We start from the raw sequence: 16,748 nt of genomic DNA on the forward strand, positions 1-16,748 counted from the left end.
CATGTGATTGCCCTACTAACTCCATGTGGAAAGGTATATGCAAACTTACCACTTCTTTTAGCAGAAAACTTCAATTCCAAAACCCTATGAGGTGTGGGAATGACCATACAACATCCAGTATGTGAATAACTAAGTGACTAATTAACTGTATGTGGTATATCTAGATATTGATTTTTTATAGAAGAATGAGAAATATCAACGTCAAACTCTGTGCAGCTATTAGAAGTTAAATAGAAAACTCTTCTGTTTGATGCTGCCACAGGATCAATATGACAATGGAATCATTCACACATAGACAATACGCATGAAAAAGAATTTGTCCGTCTCTGTGAAATTTCATTTTTATTCCAGTAGCGAAACAATCCCTTCTTCCGATGTAAATTCAATTAAGTTCCCAAGAGAAATTTCTCGGAAAATTGCATTTTCTCAGTTCTGAAATAATAACTGATTCATAACTTATTGTCAAATCAACCTCTCTTGTATTCGGGGTATGCGAGAGAATCGGCGTGTGTAGATGAAGAATCGCGATGCGAACGCTATTGTTATTCAAGACACGTTCTGCTCAAAACTGAATGGAGAAAAGAATATTGGTCATTTTTGGAATGAACAAAGGTACACCACAGATGAATGAGTTTTCTCTCTGCCATTCTTTTCAATATGAAATAAACCCATATTTGCTATAAAAATAGACGTTTATATGTTCGGAATTCAATAGAATTCCAAACATGGATGTCTGATGGTTAGTAGACAAGAGAAAAGCTAAACTCTCGATTCATTTTAATATTTTAACTACTACTAAATTTAAATTTCAGTACATATTAAGTACACTTACCTTCTTCTTGAGTCATTGCTTCGACAATTTTACTCGGTTCACTCCGTCCAAGTCTGTTTTCGGCAATCACTCGGAAGAAATAAACTTTTGAGGGCTTCAGACCGGACACAGATCCTGAAGACTCTGAACCAGATACGGAGATGTTGGACATTTTCCCATGCCACTTGCCTAGGATTAAAAAATGGTGGTAAATGTGAATTTTCATTATCAGCCTTATAAATCTAAAAGGTATATCACACTATAATATGGACACCAACTTTCCGCATCCACAGTAATTAAAAATAAGGACAATGTTGACAAGTGACTCGAGATGAGTTTCTGGCGATTTTTCCAGAACAGTGACACAAGAAGCAGAGTTGGTGAGATCAGCACTGTGGACACAATTTTCAAATTAATTTTGATCACATGTGCAAATGCTCTGGAGGCATTCAGCGATATGTAAATATATTTTCTGACGCTCGTTATACGTAAATGAATAATATATATGAAATACATGAAAAAATGAATAATATATGCACGTAAACACAAGAAAGATATTTAGTTAACCAAATATTTCGGTCTGGAAATAGCAGACCATCTTCAGTGACACTACAAGAACAGTTTTTAAAAAAAAATACAAGATGGAATACTAACAATAGATCATTTAAAAATAGAACAAGCTGCGTGATGTCATATATGAAAAAATGTATTGTAAAACATGATAATTTATGAGATATAAGCAGATCTTTGCAACTGAACACAATTTTTATATAGTCTATAATGAGAAGAAATGTATTATCTATGTTACGCATACTTTAATCATGAGAAAATAGATATTTCGCGCGAATAATGCGCGAAATATTCATTTTCTCATGATTCTCGCGAAAGTGAAACGTCATTAATTTTCTTTTTGTGTTGTAATTTTACTTTATGATATAGTGTAGCAATTTTCTTTGTTAATGTAATGGTGCCATTTATATTATTATAGTGTCTCTTATATGATTATTGGTTCAATTATACTATAGGTAGTGCATAATAAACTTTGGAAAAGTTATGTCTGCTGTTCGTTGAATTTCAGTTATGTGAATGCTGGCTTCCTTATATTTAGAATTACATTGTAGCCTTAAATGTAGTTCTGGCAAAATAAAAAAAATACAGTCTAGAAGGGTTATTTGATATCACAGTGGAAGCGTTTTGTGTATTTTCTCAGAGAAGCTTTGCTATGCTTATCAAATTTTTTAGCAATGTTTGTTGACGTTTCTTGGTGTAAAATTGAATTAAGACCAGCATTACAGTACCAAACAATGTTCCTCAACATCTATAGAAAACTTAAAAACTGAAGATTTTTCTCACCAGACTGACATCGCGAACTTTCTTCAGAGCTTGTTTTATTTAGTTTTACTTTTTATAATGCAGGATAACAAAAATTGGGTGTAAACGAGACTAAACAAAATTCGTATCAAGACTGCTAACAATAGAGATGATACGAGTATATATATTCAAGATACCAAGCAATTTTATATAAACTTGGTTTTTTAATCCTATTTCCCAAGTACGGGAATGTTATCTAAAATTACTTGGTATATTGAATACATAATATACCCAAGTTAAAAAACATTATATATATATATATATATATATATATATATATATATATATATATATATATATATATATATATATATATATATATATATATATATATATATAAAATTGACAAAATGAAAAAAATGCATAAAATCACATCATTTGTAATCTCAGTAGAGGTACCTATAGAACACGTAAAATGTTTGAACAATTCAAACAGAGTGTGTTTAACAGACAACAGAATAAGCAAAGCTGATGTATTGGAGAATCAGATGAATAAATATATTATTATTTTTTATTATTAGTGACTCAAATACTGTACTAAAGTATAGATTACAGTGCCAAACAGATTTTTACAAAGAAATCTGAGAATTGGGTTAGAATTAAAGCAGTTGATCAAAGACTAGACACAACAGATATGACATTTTTTAGAAAGGTTAGTGAACAGATGGCAGCAATGGAAGAATCTTATTAAAACTGACGATATTAGGAAAGATCTTGACATTATCAGCATTCACGAATGTGTGACGAAGCTAATGCCAAGATCCAGGTGGTATGATGCAGATACCTTAAAGATCAAAATGCGAGGACTAACAATAGTGGAGTCCTGATAAAAAGCAGATTAGTTTGGAGAAAATTGTTTCTATGAGGTTAATGGTAATGTAATCTCTATTATCGTACACATCTTGAGGGTAAAAATAATCCTCGGTACGTAGAGGCCTTTAAGACCCAGACTCACCCAAACTGGCTTCCGTAACCATAATTTTAGGATAATGTGGTTAGCTTTTTGTCTAAATATATATTTTATATGCAAATTTAGTTTTTTCTCCTTGCCACCTTGCCTGGTTGTGGGATAAAAGATTCGCATTTCCGGAAGTAAGACTCTGCTGCAGCTGTATGGGAGATGGTCCAGCACCTACAGTTGATTTCTTGTGGCTAAACATCACGAATGTGACGATCATGATGATGCTTATTTTAATTACTACCTGCATCGTTAACACACAGTAGTTACTATTTATAAGATTATGCATTTTATTAACCTATCATAGAGGAAATGCGATAGAAGTTGAAGTAGTGTAATAATTAGAATTCAGCTTTCGTCATATAGCATAGTGCTTGATCTATACAGGCGCTTATTCCCAAGTGCAACTGAGACATATTACACTACTGAGATTTGGGGAGAAACTTGTTATCCAATGAGTCTGTTATGAAAGTAAACAAAGGTATTCCTCAGTTCATTTCAATCTAACAAAAACAAACTTGTTTAATTAATGGACCTTTCATGTGTTTCTTTGCAGATGTAAAAGAAGAACGAACCAATTCGTTTAAGTAATTGGGGGAGTTCAGGAACTTCTAGTTATTGAAATAAAAATATTAGGAGATCCTCTCTCTCTAGTACCCTTCATCTTCATATGATCATGCACTAACCTCTCAAGACTACTAATGTTCTAACAAAACTGTCAGCGATATAGAACCTGCCTGTTTTCTTTCCGTAAGACCTGAAATTAATAAATTAATATATCTTGATTGTGTTTAATCGTTTTCTTTAGAACACTAAATATAATTTAGAACACCAAGTTTCATCGTAAATACACTATTTGTATATCTGTACTATTACAGTTTTCGATTTTTAAGTATTTCATAGTTTTGAGGAATATTCTATATTAATATTGTTATACGTTATCATAATACACAGAAATAACACTTAGATTCCAGAGAATAATAGAAGTTTGTAATTTCTGAAATGATACGCGTAATAATGAAGATGGCCCGCTTTATAGGAAGTGTTAAAATCAACACCGAAACAAGTTAAAGATTTAATGATTACGCTAAGGATCATTTCATTATATTTCGTGTTGGAGTATATTTGTCAATGTCAGGAATTGTTAATAAAGGCAGAGAATGATGTCCACACTTACCTTAATGAACACCGGAACGGCAGCCAAGAAAGTGTAACGAATATGATTAAATAGTTGAATGATAACATGCAACGATTATTCATTAAGACAAAGAATGGGCTAGAATAATTTTCTACTTGAGAACTCTCCGCTTCACGCCACCTGTCGAGACGGATCATTTGGGCAGACATGGTGATGTAATTATACGTCATTTATCATGCAGATCACGAAGGCGGGTCTGTGTCATGATTCCACGTGTAAAGACACAACATTCGTGACTCTTTTCAGAAGAGGACTCCTGTCATAATCCGTTGAGAAGGGCGGGGTAAGGTAATAAAATAAGGATTAATTACACATGATAGATGGAATTATGCTGGTAGAAGCACCATATCCGCAGATAAAGGTTTTTGAAGTGCCTCAAAAAAGTTTCAACTGTTTTTATCATTTTCAGGTGACCGCGGTATTTGATTACTTCAAAAGAACAAAGTTTGAAGCACCATTTCTAACGTAGCCTAATCTTAATATAATAACTTTGATGACTTGGCAAATGATTTTATGCATTAATAATTTTCTTGGAAATTAGGCAAGTTTTGTAAATTGTTGCTAATTACAATATTAGATGTTTAAAAATTCAAACTTCCTAACTGAAGTTGAAATTTTTAAGAATCAAAGAAAAATTTAATAACCTATCATGGAATTTAATAATATACGCAGAAAAAAAAATCATCTTTTTAATTAACTTCTAAAACAGAAGACCGAGCCAGCTATTAGGCTTAGAAAATTAATTAAACAAAAATTCTTTTTTTTTTTCTCCTAAGATCTGAACTCTCGTCTTTCTCTAAAAATTGAAGACAATAAAAGTGGCGTCACAGCAATTTGACCGGCCAGACTAATCCCTTCTATAAACGACGATTACATTATGTTATTTAATGACTTTTCTGAGACTATCTGATACCCCGAAGCATGCTCTGCACGAAATTGTCTTGATCTAATATAAATTTTCTATTTCTGCAAGCAGACATCCTTCAGAAGGAAGTAATGAGTACTGGCGTACAATAATGAAATGCCTTTCCGAAAGAATAAGTCTATAGTGAACGTTAATTACATTAATTTCTGAGAAAAATCAAGCGTAAAAAAGAAGCTCATTGCACTTTTAAATAAAAGTTTTTAAAGGTCACGAAAGTGCTACCGCTAAAATGTCTTCATTATCCAGAGCAAATTGTTCCGTGAACAAGCACAGCCATAGAGATATTTTTTTATAGAAGGCATAAAAATTCATTCCCCCTCTGAAAAATAGCTAAACAACGTTAGTAAGACGTATATACTATAATTAATTTAGCCCCCAGTTTCGTGTGAGAAAACTACCAGATGAAGTATATTAGATTTCATATAAATGTTGCTTATATGCCGAGTGTAATTTGAGAATCTGTCTCTAAATTATATTCGCTTATACAAACTGGAGTCCAAAAAATAAGAAGAACACTCTTTCTGAATATTACAATCGAAATTCAGACAAATCAACTCGTGAAATTTGTACAACTGACGATTTCGAACAGAAAGTGAGAACTCGTTCAAATCGCAAACAAAGGGGTCACGATGTAGCACTCAACAGGATAAAAGCAAAAGGTTGCGCTAAGCGAATTGTGTCTGAAGGAAGCTCTTTTCGTGAAGGAATAAAGTTGCCAACTTGGATCTCTTATAATCTCCCAAAGATTAGATGGTTTCACGCGGGGAAGAATTTCTGGAAAGCTAAAGGCCGTAGAATTACTGCTATTGCCAGAGAATTTGGAATCTCACAAAGCGTTGTGCAGAGGCTCTGAGCCAGCATTTCAAACCAATGGAATGTGTTCCATGCGTTTGATAAGAGATCGCTCTCGCTCTACCAGGGAGCTTGAAGATCGATTTTTGGTTATAATAGCAAAACGTAATCGATGCATCACGGCAGGTCAGCTGAAAATCAGCTCCATTCAAGCACAGGAACGCGGATATTTCAAACAAAACAGTTACAGGACGTCTGCGACAAGTAGGCCTATTCGCCTGAAGGCATATAGTCTTCGTCTCTTTATCAACAGCTTATCGTAGAGCACGTTTTCAGTATGTTGTATCCATAAAAATTGGACAAGGCACTAATGGGCTCATGTACTCTTTACAGTTTAGTTTTCTCTTCGATTCTGGACGACAGTTGATCTGCCGTGAAAGTCATACTACTTGGCATCGCGAGAATGTTTAGAAAGGAATAGATATGACGGTGAGGATCATGGTGTCGTAAGGCATTATATTCAATGCACGCACCGATGTACAAGTGCTGAAAAAAGGACCATGATGGTGAAAGATATTGCAACGAAGTTCAACGTCATGCTCGATTGTTCTATGGTGCTGTAAGCGAAGAATTTATTTTTATGGATGGAATGCCACATTACATCATATACAAGCAGTGGAGATACTTCTGGAGACCGAGGATATCAATGCAATTGAGTGGCCAACACACTCCTCAGATCTCAGTCCGATAGAACACCTTTGGGTCTCAACAGGGAGATGAATTGTTGCTCGAAATCGCTGTCCAGAAAACAAACAAGGCCTTATCCTTGTTCTGGAGGGGGGGTCAGTTTTTCCCCAAGAACTACTGAATTATTTGGTGCCAAGCATGGAACGAGGTTGTAAGAGCTGCATCGTGGTTTGGGGTGAACATATTTCATACTGAAATGTCTCTCTGCAGTTTTTTGTAAGTATTGTTCTTTAATTCCCTAAGTCCTTAGGAAATTTACCAAAAACGTATTACCATTTAATTTGTACTTAACGTATAACATTTTTTTTTGAAATATAATTTATTTGTATACGTGCAATAAATTTCTGTTCATATTTGGCTGTAATCATGAAATGTTTTTATATACAGGTGAAAATGTAGTTCGTCATTAGCTTTTGGACACCAGTGTAGGAAACCTGTCTGACTAGTTAACAAGTTTAGCATTTCATTTGAATGTGAGAGCAAATAAACTTTTGATATTTTTTAAAGAGAAAAATGGTTGAAGGCAGGCACAACCCTAAGTCCCTTTTAATAGCATTTCTGCAATTTTCCATGTCAAGAATTATGTGTACATTTGAAAGCAAGAGACGCCTTTTCTATTATGCTCTGGATAACAGAAAAAGGTACGATTACAATATCCTTTCCATCGAGAAATGTGTATTAGCAACCATTTTGTTCTTTCATTTCTTTTTAACTTTTCTGACAGCTGAATTTTTCATTTCAAATTAAAATAACACGAGCCTACTCCAAAGTTATCCAGTGAATGACTTCTTAAATGAAATCTTGTTAAGCACCTTCATCAGTGTGAACTAACAAAACTACTGAAGGATTTTAGAAAATATATTTGAAGTAAATAAAGCAGAGCTTTTATTTTTTTGTGTTAAAACATAATAATTAAGGATGAGATCTTATATCCCACTTTTGTTTCTTGAAAGAATCATTGTAAATTCCAAATTCCATAGAAAAAATAAATAAAATATTACTCCTGGCCTTTCTAATTGTACAAAATGATGAAGACAAATGAGATAGCGATACTGGAAGTGGTTCTCTCCTTCGCATAGGGCAGTTTTAATTATCAGCAAACAATATACAGCAAGTTATTTACAGTAACGGTAATTGGAGTTAGGTAAATAGCAGTGAGGTATCCCGCAGCTTCTAATATATTTAAAAGTGTGTTTTGTTTATGTAGAATCAAACGACTATCATGTAATTGATTGAACAAGTAATTCTGTTATAAAACTTGAGATATATGTCATGTAAACATTGATATACCTTTATAGCATAAATGTAAACATTTGTGTACATTTACAAATGTACAAGTAAACATCTATGCACCTTTAAAAATGTATATTTAAAGTCTAATGTAATTTAAATTCCACATAATATCTATATGCACTTTTTAAAATGCTACTTAAATCACTATAGTTTCTAAATTCACAAAATGAAGATAATTAATAAATACTAGCTTTCTTATTCACTTCATATAGATGGTGAAAATTAATTAAAGTAATGAAATAATCTTTGTAACTTCCTTTGTAGTGAAGTTATACTACAAAGTAAAGAATTTTATTTCCTGATGGTTTACAAGTAATAAGTAATTCTTGAGATGATTTGGTGATAATTTTTTTAAATATCTGAACTAGATATGCATTTAGCTTCTTTCATAAATTAACAAATTCATAAACGAAGTATTCAAAAATTATGATTAAAGACACACATTATTTTTACTAATAATTATAAATTAATTGAGAATCAAGATGAAGAATTTGCAAAATTTCGAACATCTCAATGAATATGTCTCACAAGTTTATCATAATTAGGATACCTGCGACATTTTAAAATATTTTAACAAGATAACTAATACAAATATTTTCTATTTCTATTATACTAATAATTTAATATTTTATAACCTAATTATGTTAAAGTTTACATTTATGCCATTTAATATAGTATTGTTGGAGTCGTGGATTGCATTTATAGGCCGTTTCACGAGCAGTTCTTATTATACAAAACGTACAATCTTGGGACAACAAATTCTTTCTTAACCTTATGTGCAGTTAGCAACATCATATATCAGCTAACAACTCAACACCAGCACTCTTCCAACAATCAAAAATTATGTACGTGACGAACAAGGCAATGTTCAGCTCTCTTCTCCTTTATTATTTACTCGCAATAAATAGTTGATGTTTCTCTCATATAAAAGTAATCATGATGGTTGCTTGACTAATATCATTTACTGTAATAACTATTGATTTTATCACCATTAATCTTAAATATTAGTTTCAACATAAAATTTTGTTTTACTATTAAGTCTTCTAATAATAGTTCTGTGTAAAACTTAGTATGCTCGACGGTTTTGTTGTCACGCATACCGAGTATTATTTTAAAAAATAATAAATAAATAAAAACGCAACTTAGATGCAATTGGCATAAAATATGCTATTGTGACTTTCATCCCCATACTGAGTACACAAATAACGGAGATTCGCAACACTGCTGCTTGGGTATTGTGTTCGCTTTTCTCGCTGTGTTATTATGAGTACTTCTTTCCTCTAGTAGTGAAAAGAAGTCTATGTACGATTTCCCTCAGTATTAAGGTGTAGCTACCTCATTCAGAAAGCAGAGTGACGTTCTGAAATAATCTATCACACTGTGGAGGTATGTTTGTTGACACACTGCGGAGTTTTTTTTTTTACTTACCTCCTTCATCTTTATATTGGACAATATAAAATGCAATTGGGCTATTTCCACTGTAGGGAACATTCCAGGCGATTCGTACATTTCTGCTGTTTGTCTCGGCTACTTTGACGTCCTCGGGGCTATCAGGAGGTTCTGCAAATATTTAACGAAAGAAAATTTGAAAAGAGGGAAGAAGAAGAAGACGTCTTACTGCTCTTTAAAGAATGTGAATAGGTAGAACTTTTCAATAAGACTAGGAAATGAGTATTTTTTTCTTTTGACTAACTTTCGTGTTCAAGATTCTAAAGTGAATTATAAAAGTATTCCTCTACAGTCGGAATACAAACTTTTGTTACAAATGGTGGCTTCATCAAACACTATAACCATTTCAGCTGACAGAGCGAATGTAATATTTTTATGCTTAAATGTTTTCATAAAAGAAAACTGCCAAGTTTAATATCAAGCTTATTAAAGCAAAGAATTAAGTTCAATAGCAAGCACATTAAATCAAAGTGTAGTTAATTTAACTAGTACACTTAAAATGTAGCTAGAGCAAAGCTATATTTTCTCTCTGTACATTCTTTAACACAAAAAAACTCTCTTTTATTAGCAAGTACAGTTTATAAACGTTTTTTCTTCTCTATAAGAGAGTGGATCGGTCAATTCCGAAGTCAGCAATCTTTCTATTGCTGACTTCGGAATATATACCAAAAATATAGATTCTTTCCCTTTCTGTAGAGCAGAAATTTGTAAACGAGAAAAAATAAAATACTCAGAACTTTGTGTTTTCAGATTGTGTGTGTGTGTGTGTATGTGTTATTTAATCATAATTAGCACACCTAATTATGATTAAAATAGCGTCCTACTAAAGACTGTCGTTTATTGTAAATTAAATGGCTGATGAGAAGAATGCAGTATTATACATCCCGCATTCTCCAGAGAATTCACACTTATCGTAACTTTTTGCGATTTTGGATGTATTAATAAGTGTATGGAAGAGCATTCATCACGAAAACAGCAGAGTAAACTAAATCGCTAAAGCAGAAATACGCACTGAAAACTGAAAAGAGAAGTAACATGTCTCTTCGATATTTTAAGCGAAATTCTGCTCCAAATAAGGGAGCTGCTAGATAGGTCACTGCTGCTGATTATTTCAACAGTTCGAATAGCAGTGTACGTCGACAGATGCATAAATAGAACATTTATATCTGATGAGAGGAAGCTACTCGTATAGTTGTATCAGTAGTGTAGATGTTAGACCAATGGCTGGAGGTCTGACAAATCTAATTTGTTGCTAATCCAAATGATTATAGGGTCACAGTGAATGGCTAACTATAAATAATTTGGCTGTCTCGTATAACACACATCTCGGCACTCTAAACGAGGATTGGAATCTCACTGTTGTTTCCATGTTTTGGATGTTTTTAATTTTTAAGTGGTAGATAAATTTCATCACCTGCTGTGAAGCCATCTCGTTGCTTATTCCTGGCGTGAGTTTAAGAATAGCATACCATATTTGGTCTCTGGTAAAGTATTCACTGACTTAACGACGGCTTCTTTAGAAAACATTCCTTAAGGTGTGTTCAAATAATTCATCTTGCTCTCAATAATCGCTAGATTTTCTTCAAATTTAACAAATACGTTACGGGATACTTGAATAAATCCTACTATTTAAAATTAATGCTGTCAAGTCTTATGTTAAAATTTTCTTTGTTTATATTTAACTTTATGTTTTATCTAACGACTTGAACAAAAGAGATCAAAATAAAATAACTATGATCTCTCTCTCTCTCTCTCTGTCTTGTTTACTTTGCATCGCAGAGTTTTCTTTATCATCCCTTGATGGTCACTGACAATAACATTTTCATGCTTTACAAATTGACCGAACGAATTGATCGCGTTTCTCAACATAGGTCAATTGCCAACCGAAACGCCTTTCTTCCATGTGATAGCATTTGCTTCACAGGCCTTTAGTGCTTTTTCTTAGCCACTATGGATATGGACGTAAAGCCACGATATGGCAGAGAAGTAACCATTACCACGCACCAAACGAGATCCATTCCGTTGGAAGGCGGTCTGCTCGCTTTCGCCATTTCGTTCGATAGCCATCGGGAGCAATTAAAGTATCTTGGAGTAGCCATTCTCTCGACCTCGCTCTTCTTTCTTACTCGAGAAGCTCTGAATTCAGAAAGAGAATGCGCCAATATTCTTTCCTTGCAATTGAAACAAAAAGAAAAGATCAGGGGATTTAGCAAATATATTTTTACCAACATACCTAATGCTTCGGTTTTGGAAGTCACAAAGGAAATACCGTGCTACTTTCGGAGCACTGGAATATACCCTATGACATTAAAACAGGATAGGGAGTTGACAATGATTGCATTTATGTTATCCTCAATAAAGATTACGCTTCCTGGGTGCCATATTTCCATATCAATTCGTGAGAATATCAATTGATATTTGGCATATCGATTAGTGAGAATATTACATATTCTTACGAATTGTTGGCATATGTGTGTTTTGTATACGCAAACAAGTGAAAAATATCTATGAATTAGATTAATTATAATTGTTTGTTTTCCATTTTCAGCCTAAGTGTCAAAGCACTTTTAGTGATGTCTTTTCAAAGCTAAGAAATATTGAAAATAGCCGCCTTTAACTATCTTCGTTGTAAGGCATATCACGTATTGAGAACATACAGAATTTCTCTACATTTTGATAAAATTCCACTCTGGGAATAAATCAAAATATCTCTTCACGACTACGTTGAATTCAGTTTCTTATATAACTTTTATTCCACTTGTTTGGAAAGAGCAAAGACATTCAGTTTTTTTTCTTCTTCTTCTTCTTTACCTTTTTCAGCAACAACTTTGGAATTCATGACCATTTAATTATTTCAAGCATAGTAGTTGAACTATATATATATATACTTAGACGATGGAATCTACATTTGAGGTAATGCAAAAACGAACTGGCTCCCTCTATTAACGGCTATTGGCTATTAAGCAATTAGGCAAGAAAATGTTAAAGTTTAATTTATAAAAGTCTCATTCAGACAACAAATCACACTATGATTTCGAAGTGTATTCTCAAAGCAATCATGAAAATATTGACCATATTTTTTCTGTAGTTAAACAAGTTATACATTCTCTGTTATTTTTTTATTAATCCGATAATGAAAAAGAGACACACGTGAATTTATACACAAAATGCACGCAGCAAGAGAAACGTTTTCATTCATTAATAACGTACCTTGAATTATTAGCTGAATGTTAGTGTCGTCACGCCCGTAAGCATTCGAAGCAATACAGGTGAAAAGGGCAGAATCTCTCCGGTCTGCTTGTCTGATTAGTATCTCTGACACAATTCCAGTGGCTAGAATTGTTTCCACGAGTTCATATCTAAAACAGAAGTACTAAAATTATATTCCAGGTTTATAATGTAACGTTTCATTGTATAAATCTTGTGAGAGTTTCATTAAAAAATGAGAACTCTATCTTATTTTTATGAAATAAGTATAACAAAATAATTGTAATATTAAACTTTCCAATGGCTAGATGTTAGAAATAATTTCCAGTTTTTTAAAATAAAATAAACTTTTCCTATGATTTTTGATTTTATCACCTCAACAACATTTGATTCGTTTTTTTTTCTTACATCGAATAAAAATTATTCCTCCATTCTCACAAAACATAGCGTCTATTAATAACATTATTAAATTGCGTGAAAGATAGTAAATAATATTTAAATAATTGAGTGGAATTCAATATTAATTTTATAGAAAAATGAGACAATGTCCTAATAATGTAAGCATGCTCACGTATTATTTATAAATATCTCGATAGTGCTAGTTAATAAATTCTTATATAGTTAATGAAATCAAATATATAAGTTAAGATAAAATGCAATGATACATATGTAAACATATTCACGCAGTATACAAGCATTCATATATTATCAGAGATGCTTAAAATAACGATAGTTGTGAGGAAAGCCGTTAGAGATCAATGAATATGATATTGAAAGAACATCGATAGTAAAGCATATTTTTGATATCCAAAGTCATGAGCAACTGATATTAAAATGCCTATATCTTGCAGATTCGTGTATGCCTTCCTTTCAAATATTTTCCAACAAGAGAGATAATCAACGAAGTTAAAATCTCAAACAGGATATACAGATGTAATATGGAACGTGACTACAAGTATACAAAGTAAGATTTGTGTTATAGATAAGATACGATTTTTGCTTGTTTGAGAAAAACAGAAAACCACCCACGTGTCTCATATGTATTTGGGAAAAAAGAGAAGTTATCCATATACCGTCAATGCTGATGTAGTGGTCTGGATGATGCACATACCAAGTATTTTAAGGTAAAGAGCGGTTCACACACACATGATAGTTTAGGAGATGGTGAAATGTATTTCGTTTTCCTGTTAGTAGTTAAAAAGAAGAAGAAACTGGTTGCGGAGGTTGTTTAATGTTAGATTACAGATGTTTGTGTGAAATCTTCGAAAATATACATAAAACATATCATCCACATTTTTATATAGTTGAACTAAATTTCTGGATTTACCTGACAGAATATGTTCAGTTGTTTGCTGATGAAGAAAAGATCAGGATTTCTTCAGATATACAGCGCTCACAGAATGAGTTCAATAAGCTGGAACAGTGGGCAAATGATAATGGCTAACAATTCAGTGCTAATGTAAAGTTATGCACCTTGTCATGATCAGATTTCCAACAACATATTGGTGGGATTATGCTCGGAGAAACTGATGATGCTATGGATCTTGAAGTTATGGTGGTAGAAATTTGAAAGTTAAAAGGTCGCATTGCAAAACTTTTAATACAACTCAGAGAATAATTATGATCTTAAAACGAATATTGCCATGTATGGATAAGGAAGTAATTTAATCTATTTATAAGGGTTTGATACAAAAGTAGGACTACCGTGCACAGATTTTGTCTCCTGAGTTCGCAGGGTATAAAGAAACTAAAGAAAGGATACACGGAAGAGCAACAAATATGGTATCTGGATTTATGAAATGTAGATTATGTGGACTGCAGATACCAGTAAGCAGGATGAACAGGAGTGATATGATAGAAGACTATAAACTTCTTAAAGGAGGTGGTAGAATATAGGCTAATGAAAGTTTCCTTTTTAAGAAAAAGTTGGGAAAGATAAGAGGATAAGGCGCCTTATCCGACTGAGTTAAATTGTTGTGGTAATTAATGACGTCATTACACAGGACTGCTCTTGCGATATGCACTTTGAAGTTGGCCTTGGATCGTTTTAAATGACTTTTGGGATAATACTTTTGATTATTTTTTTTTTCAATTTTTCTCGTAAAGAAAAAGTTTCTGGGTAGAGTGAGTAACTCTTTCGCTTCGTTTCTAATAGCAAGAAGCTTATGGTATGAATATTTTTGAAAGTTATTTCAGTTTTGGAAATGTATTGAGCTGTCTCTCTGCCACGAAAAACCAAAAATATATGCTTAAGTAGTCGGTGATAATTTTCATTCCTCTTATATTGCTTAATGAAGACCAAGTGAAGTAAAAAAAAAAACATAGCTTGAATTATTATGTTTAAACAATTACGCTTTTGAAGCATGATTATTTGTTCAGTAACAGTATGTATGAATTCTCAAATGATAGCATAAACAAATAAGTTACTTGGTAACCCTACCCAATTTCATATAACCAATTATGTAAAATTAAAATTAACTCTTTGATCTTTAGTGAACGAAAATTCCAAGTTCCACTTTAAGTGCTTAATATAATATGCAAGTAGACATTGAAGTCTCTCTTACAATACGCGAGTGACCTCTGTGTCTCCGTATATTTAGTTTAAGTTCAATTTCATTTATAATTTATATAATGACGTACGGGGTTTCTCTATTTTACGAGGACGTTCAAGTAATTCTTAAAACACTCGGTTCATTAAATAATATTAAATTTAATTAAGTAAAAGCAATGTTATATGAATAATAGTATTCTGACAATAAATATATGACATAGAGAGCCTCTTAAAGACCATGTCGTTGGAAAATCTATGACATGAATAATAAAGACTTTTCAAATGAAAGCGATTTAGTCAGTCTCATACAAATGTGGCATTGCTTTTTTTTCCCAAAGTTTATGTTTTATGCCGCGAAGCAAACAAACCTACCAGAATGACAAATGCAATTAAGAGACAATACACCAGTACATTCATCCTCTCACGAATGCATCCACCCAACACGGATACCTCATAGCCTCAGATGCATCTGTCTCACTTCCAAACAACCAAAGCCGATACGAGTCGACTTTGTCACATAGTTACCAACAGGTTTTATGCATTTGCCACTGCATTACAACAAGACATCTATTTAGGCGTAAAAAGTGATGTCAAGCGTCGTTAACCAGAAAACGACGTGCTGTACGTTGCTATCTATTTGTGGCAAAGTTCTGACAACCAGGATCGCCATTACTGTTCCAATGAGACAGAAATCATCGGTTGCAGATCAGAGCGTGTAATGTTTTTTCAGAGTTACATTATACTTCCTATTAAAAAAAGCTTTTGAATTTTCCCAACTTTTAGACATTTCATGACTTTTAGTAGATCCATTGAAAAGGCATCACACCAAATCCAAACGCTTCTGTAACACGAAGATTTATCAACTGGGGACGGATTTCTGCTGCTGAGTTTCTCTTAACATTCTGAAATCAGATCGCACTGCCTACTTTCAACTTATGTTTTGTTTTTGAAGTTGTTCTTCTATCTTACAAATCATGTTTCGGTCATTACTTATCTACTCAGTTCCTCCTTTGTGAACACAAAGCACAATGTGTGGCAAGTCATCTTCTGTTTGTTTTTTTAAAAAACATTGTAAATGAGAATGGTGCACAAATTTTTATTAAATGTGACAAAATTCAACAATATTTACTACATTATTCGTGGTCTGTTGAATTGCATAAAGTCTGATATTTTTTTATTAAATTTGTTAAATTGACAGCAGTAGAATTTAATGAATTAATCTGTTTCCTACAATAATTGCGAAAACTACTTTATTATTTTTAATATATCAAAACATGAAATTAATATATTAGGAAAAAATTACTGTAAAATTCCTGCATTATCGAAACAGCTTTCCGCCCATATAGTGGACTAACAAAAATAAGAGAAATCTAATATATAATATGAAGAGTAACTGCTTACCAGAAAGGAGCTGTTTGCGTTGGGAATGTTACTGTGAGAAGAAGA

General features: G+C 32.8%; 1 protein-coding gene across 1 annotated transcript in view; it reads right to left on the bottom strand.

Annotated features, from left to right (window-relative positions):
- Positions 1–16,748, bottom strand: part of LOC150094603 (cell adhesion molecule Dscam1-like) — a 435,546-nt gene that overhangs the window by 58,571 nt on the left and 360,227 nt on the right. Inside the window, exons 13-15 of the mRNA XM_090411127.1 lie at positions 12,755–12,903; positions 9,524–9,655; positions 833–1,000 (exon numbers count right to left, since the gene is read on the bottom strand). Of these exons, the coding sequence (XP_090267253.1) occupies positions 833–1,000; positions 9,524–9,655; positions 12,755–12,903 (449 nt within the window). The remainder of the gene's footprint in view (positions 1–832; positions 1,001–9,523; positions 9,656–12,754; positions 12,904–16,748) is intronic.

This window comes from Typopeltis vanoorti, chromosome 21 (assembly GCF_054136105.1).
Source record: "Typopeltis vanoorti isolate ZY-2024b chromosome 21, IOZ_Tvanoo_1.0, whole genome shotgun sequence".
NCBI lineage: Eukaryota > Metazoa > Arthropoda > Arachnida > Uropygi > Thelyphonidae > Typopeltis > Typopeltis vanoorti.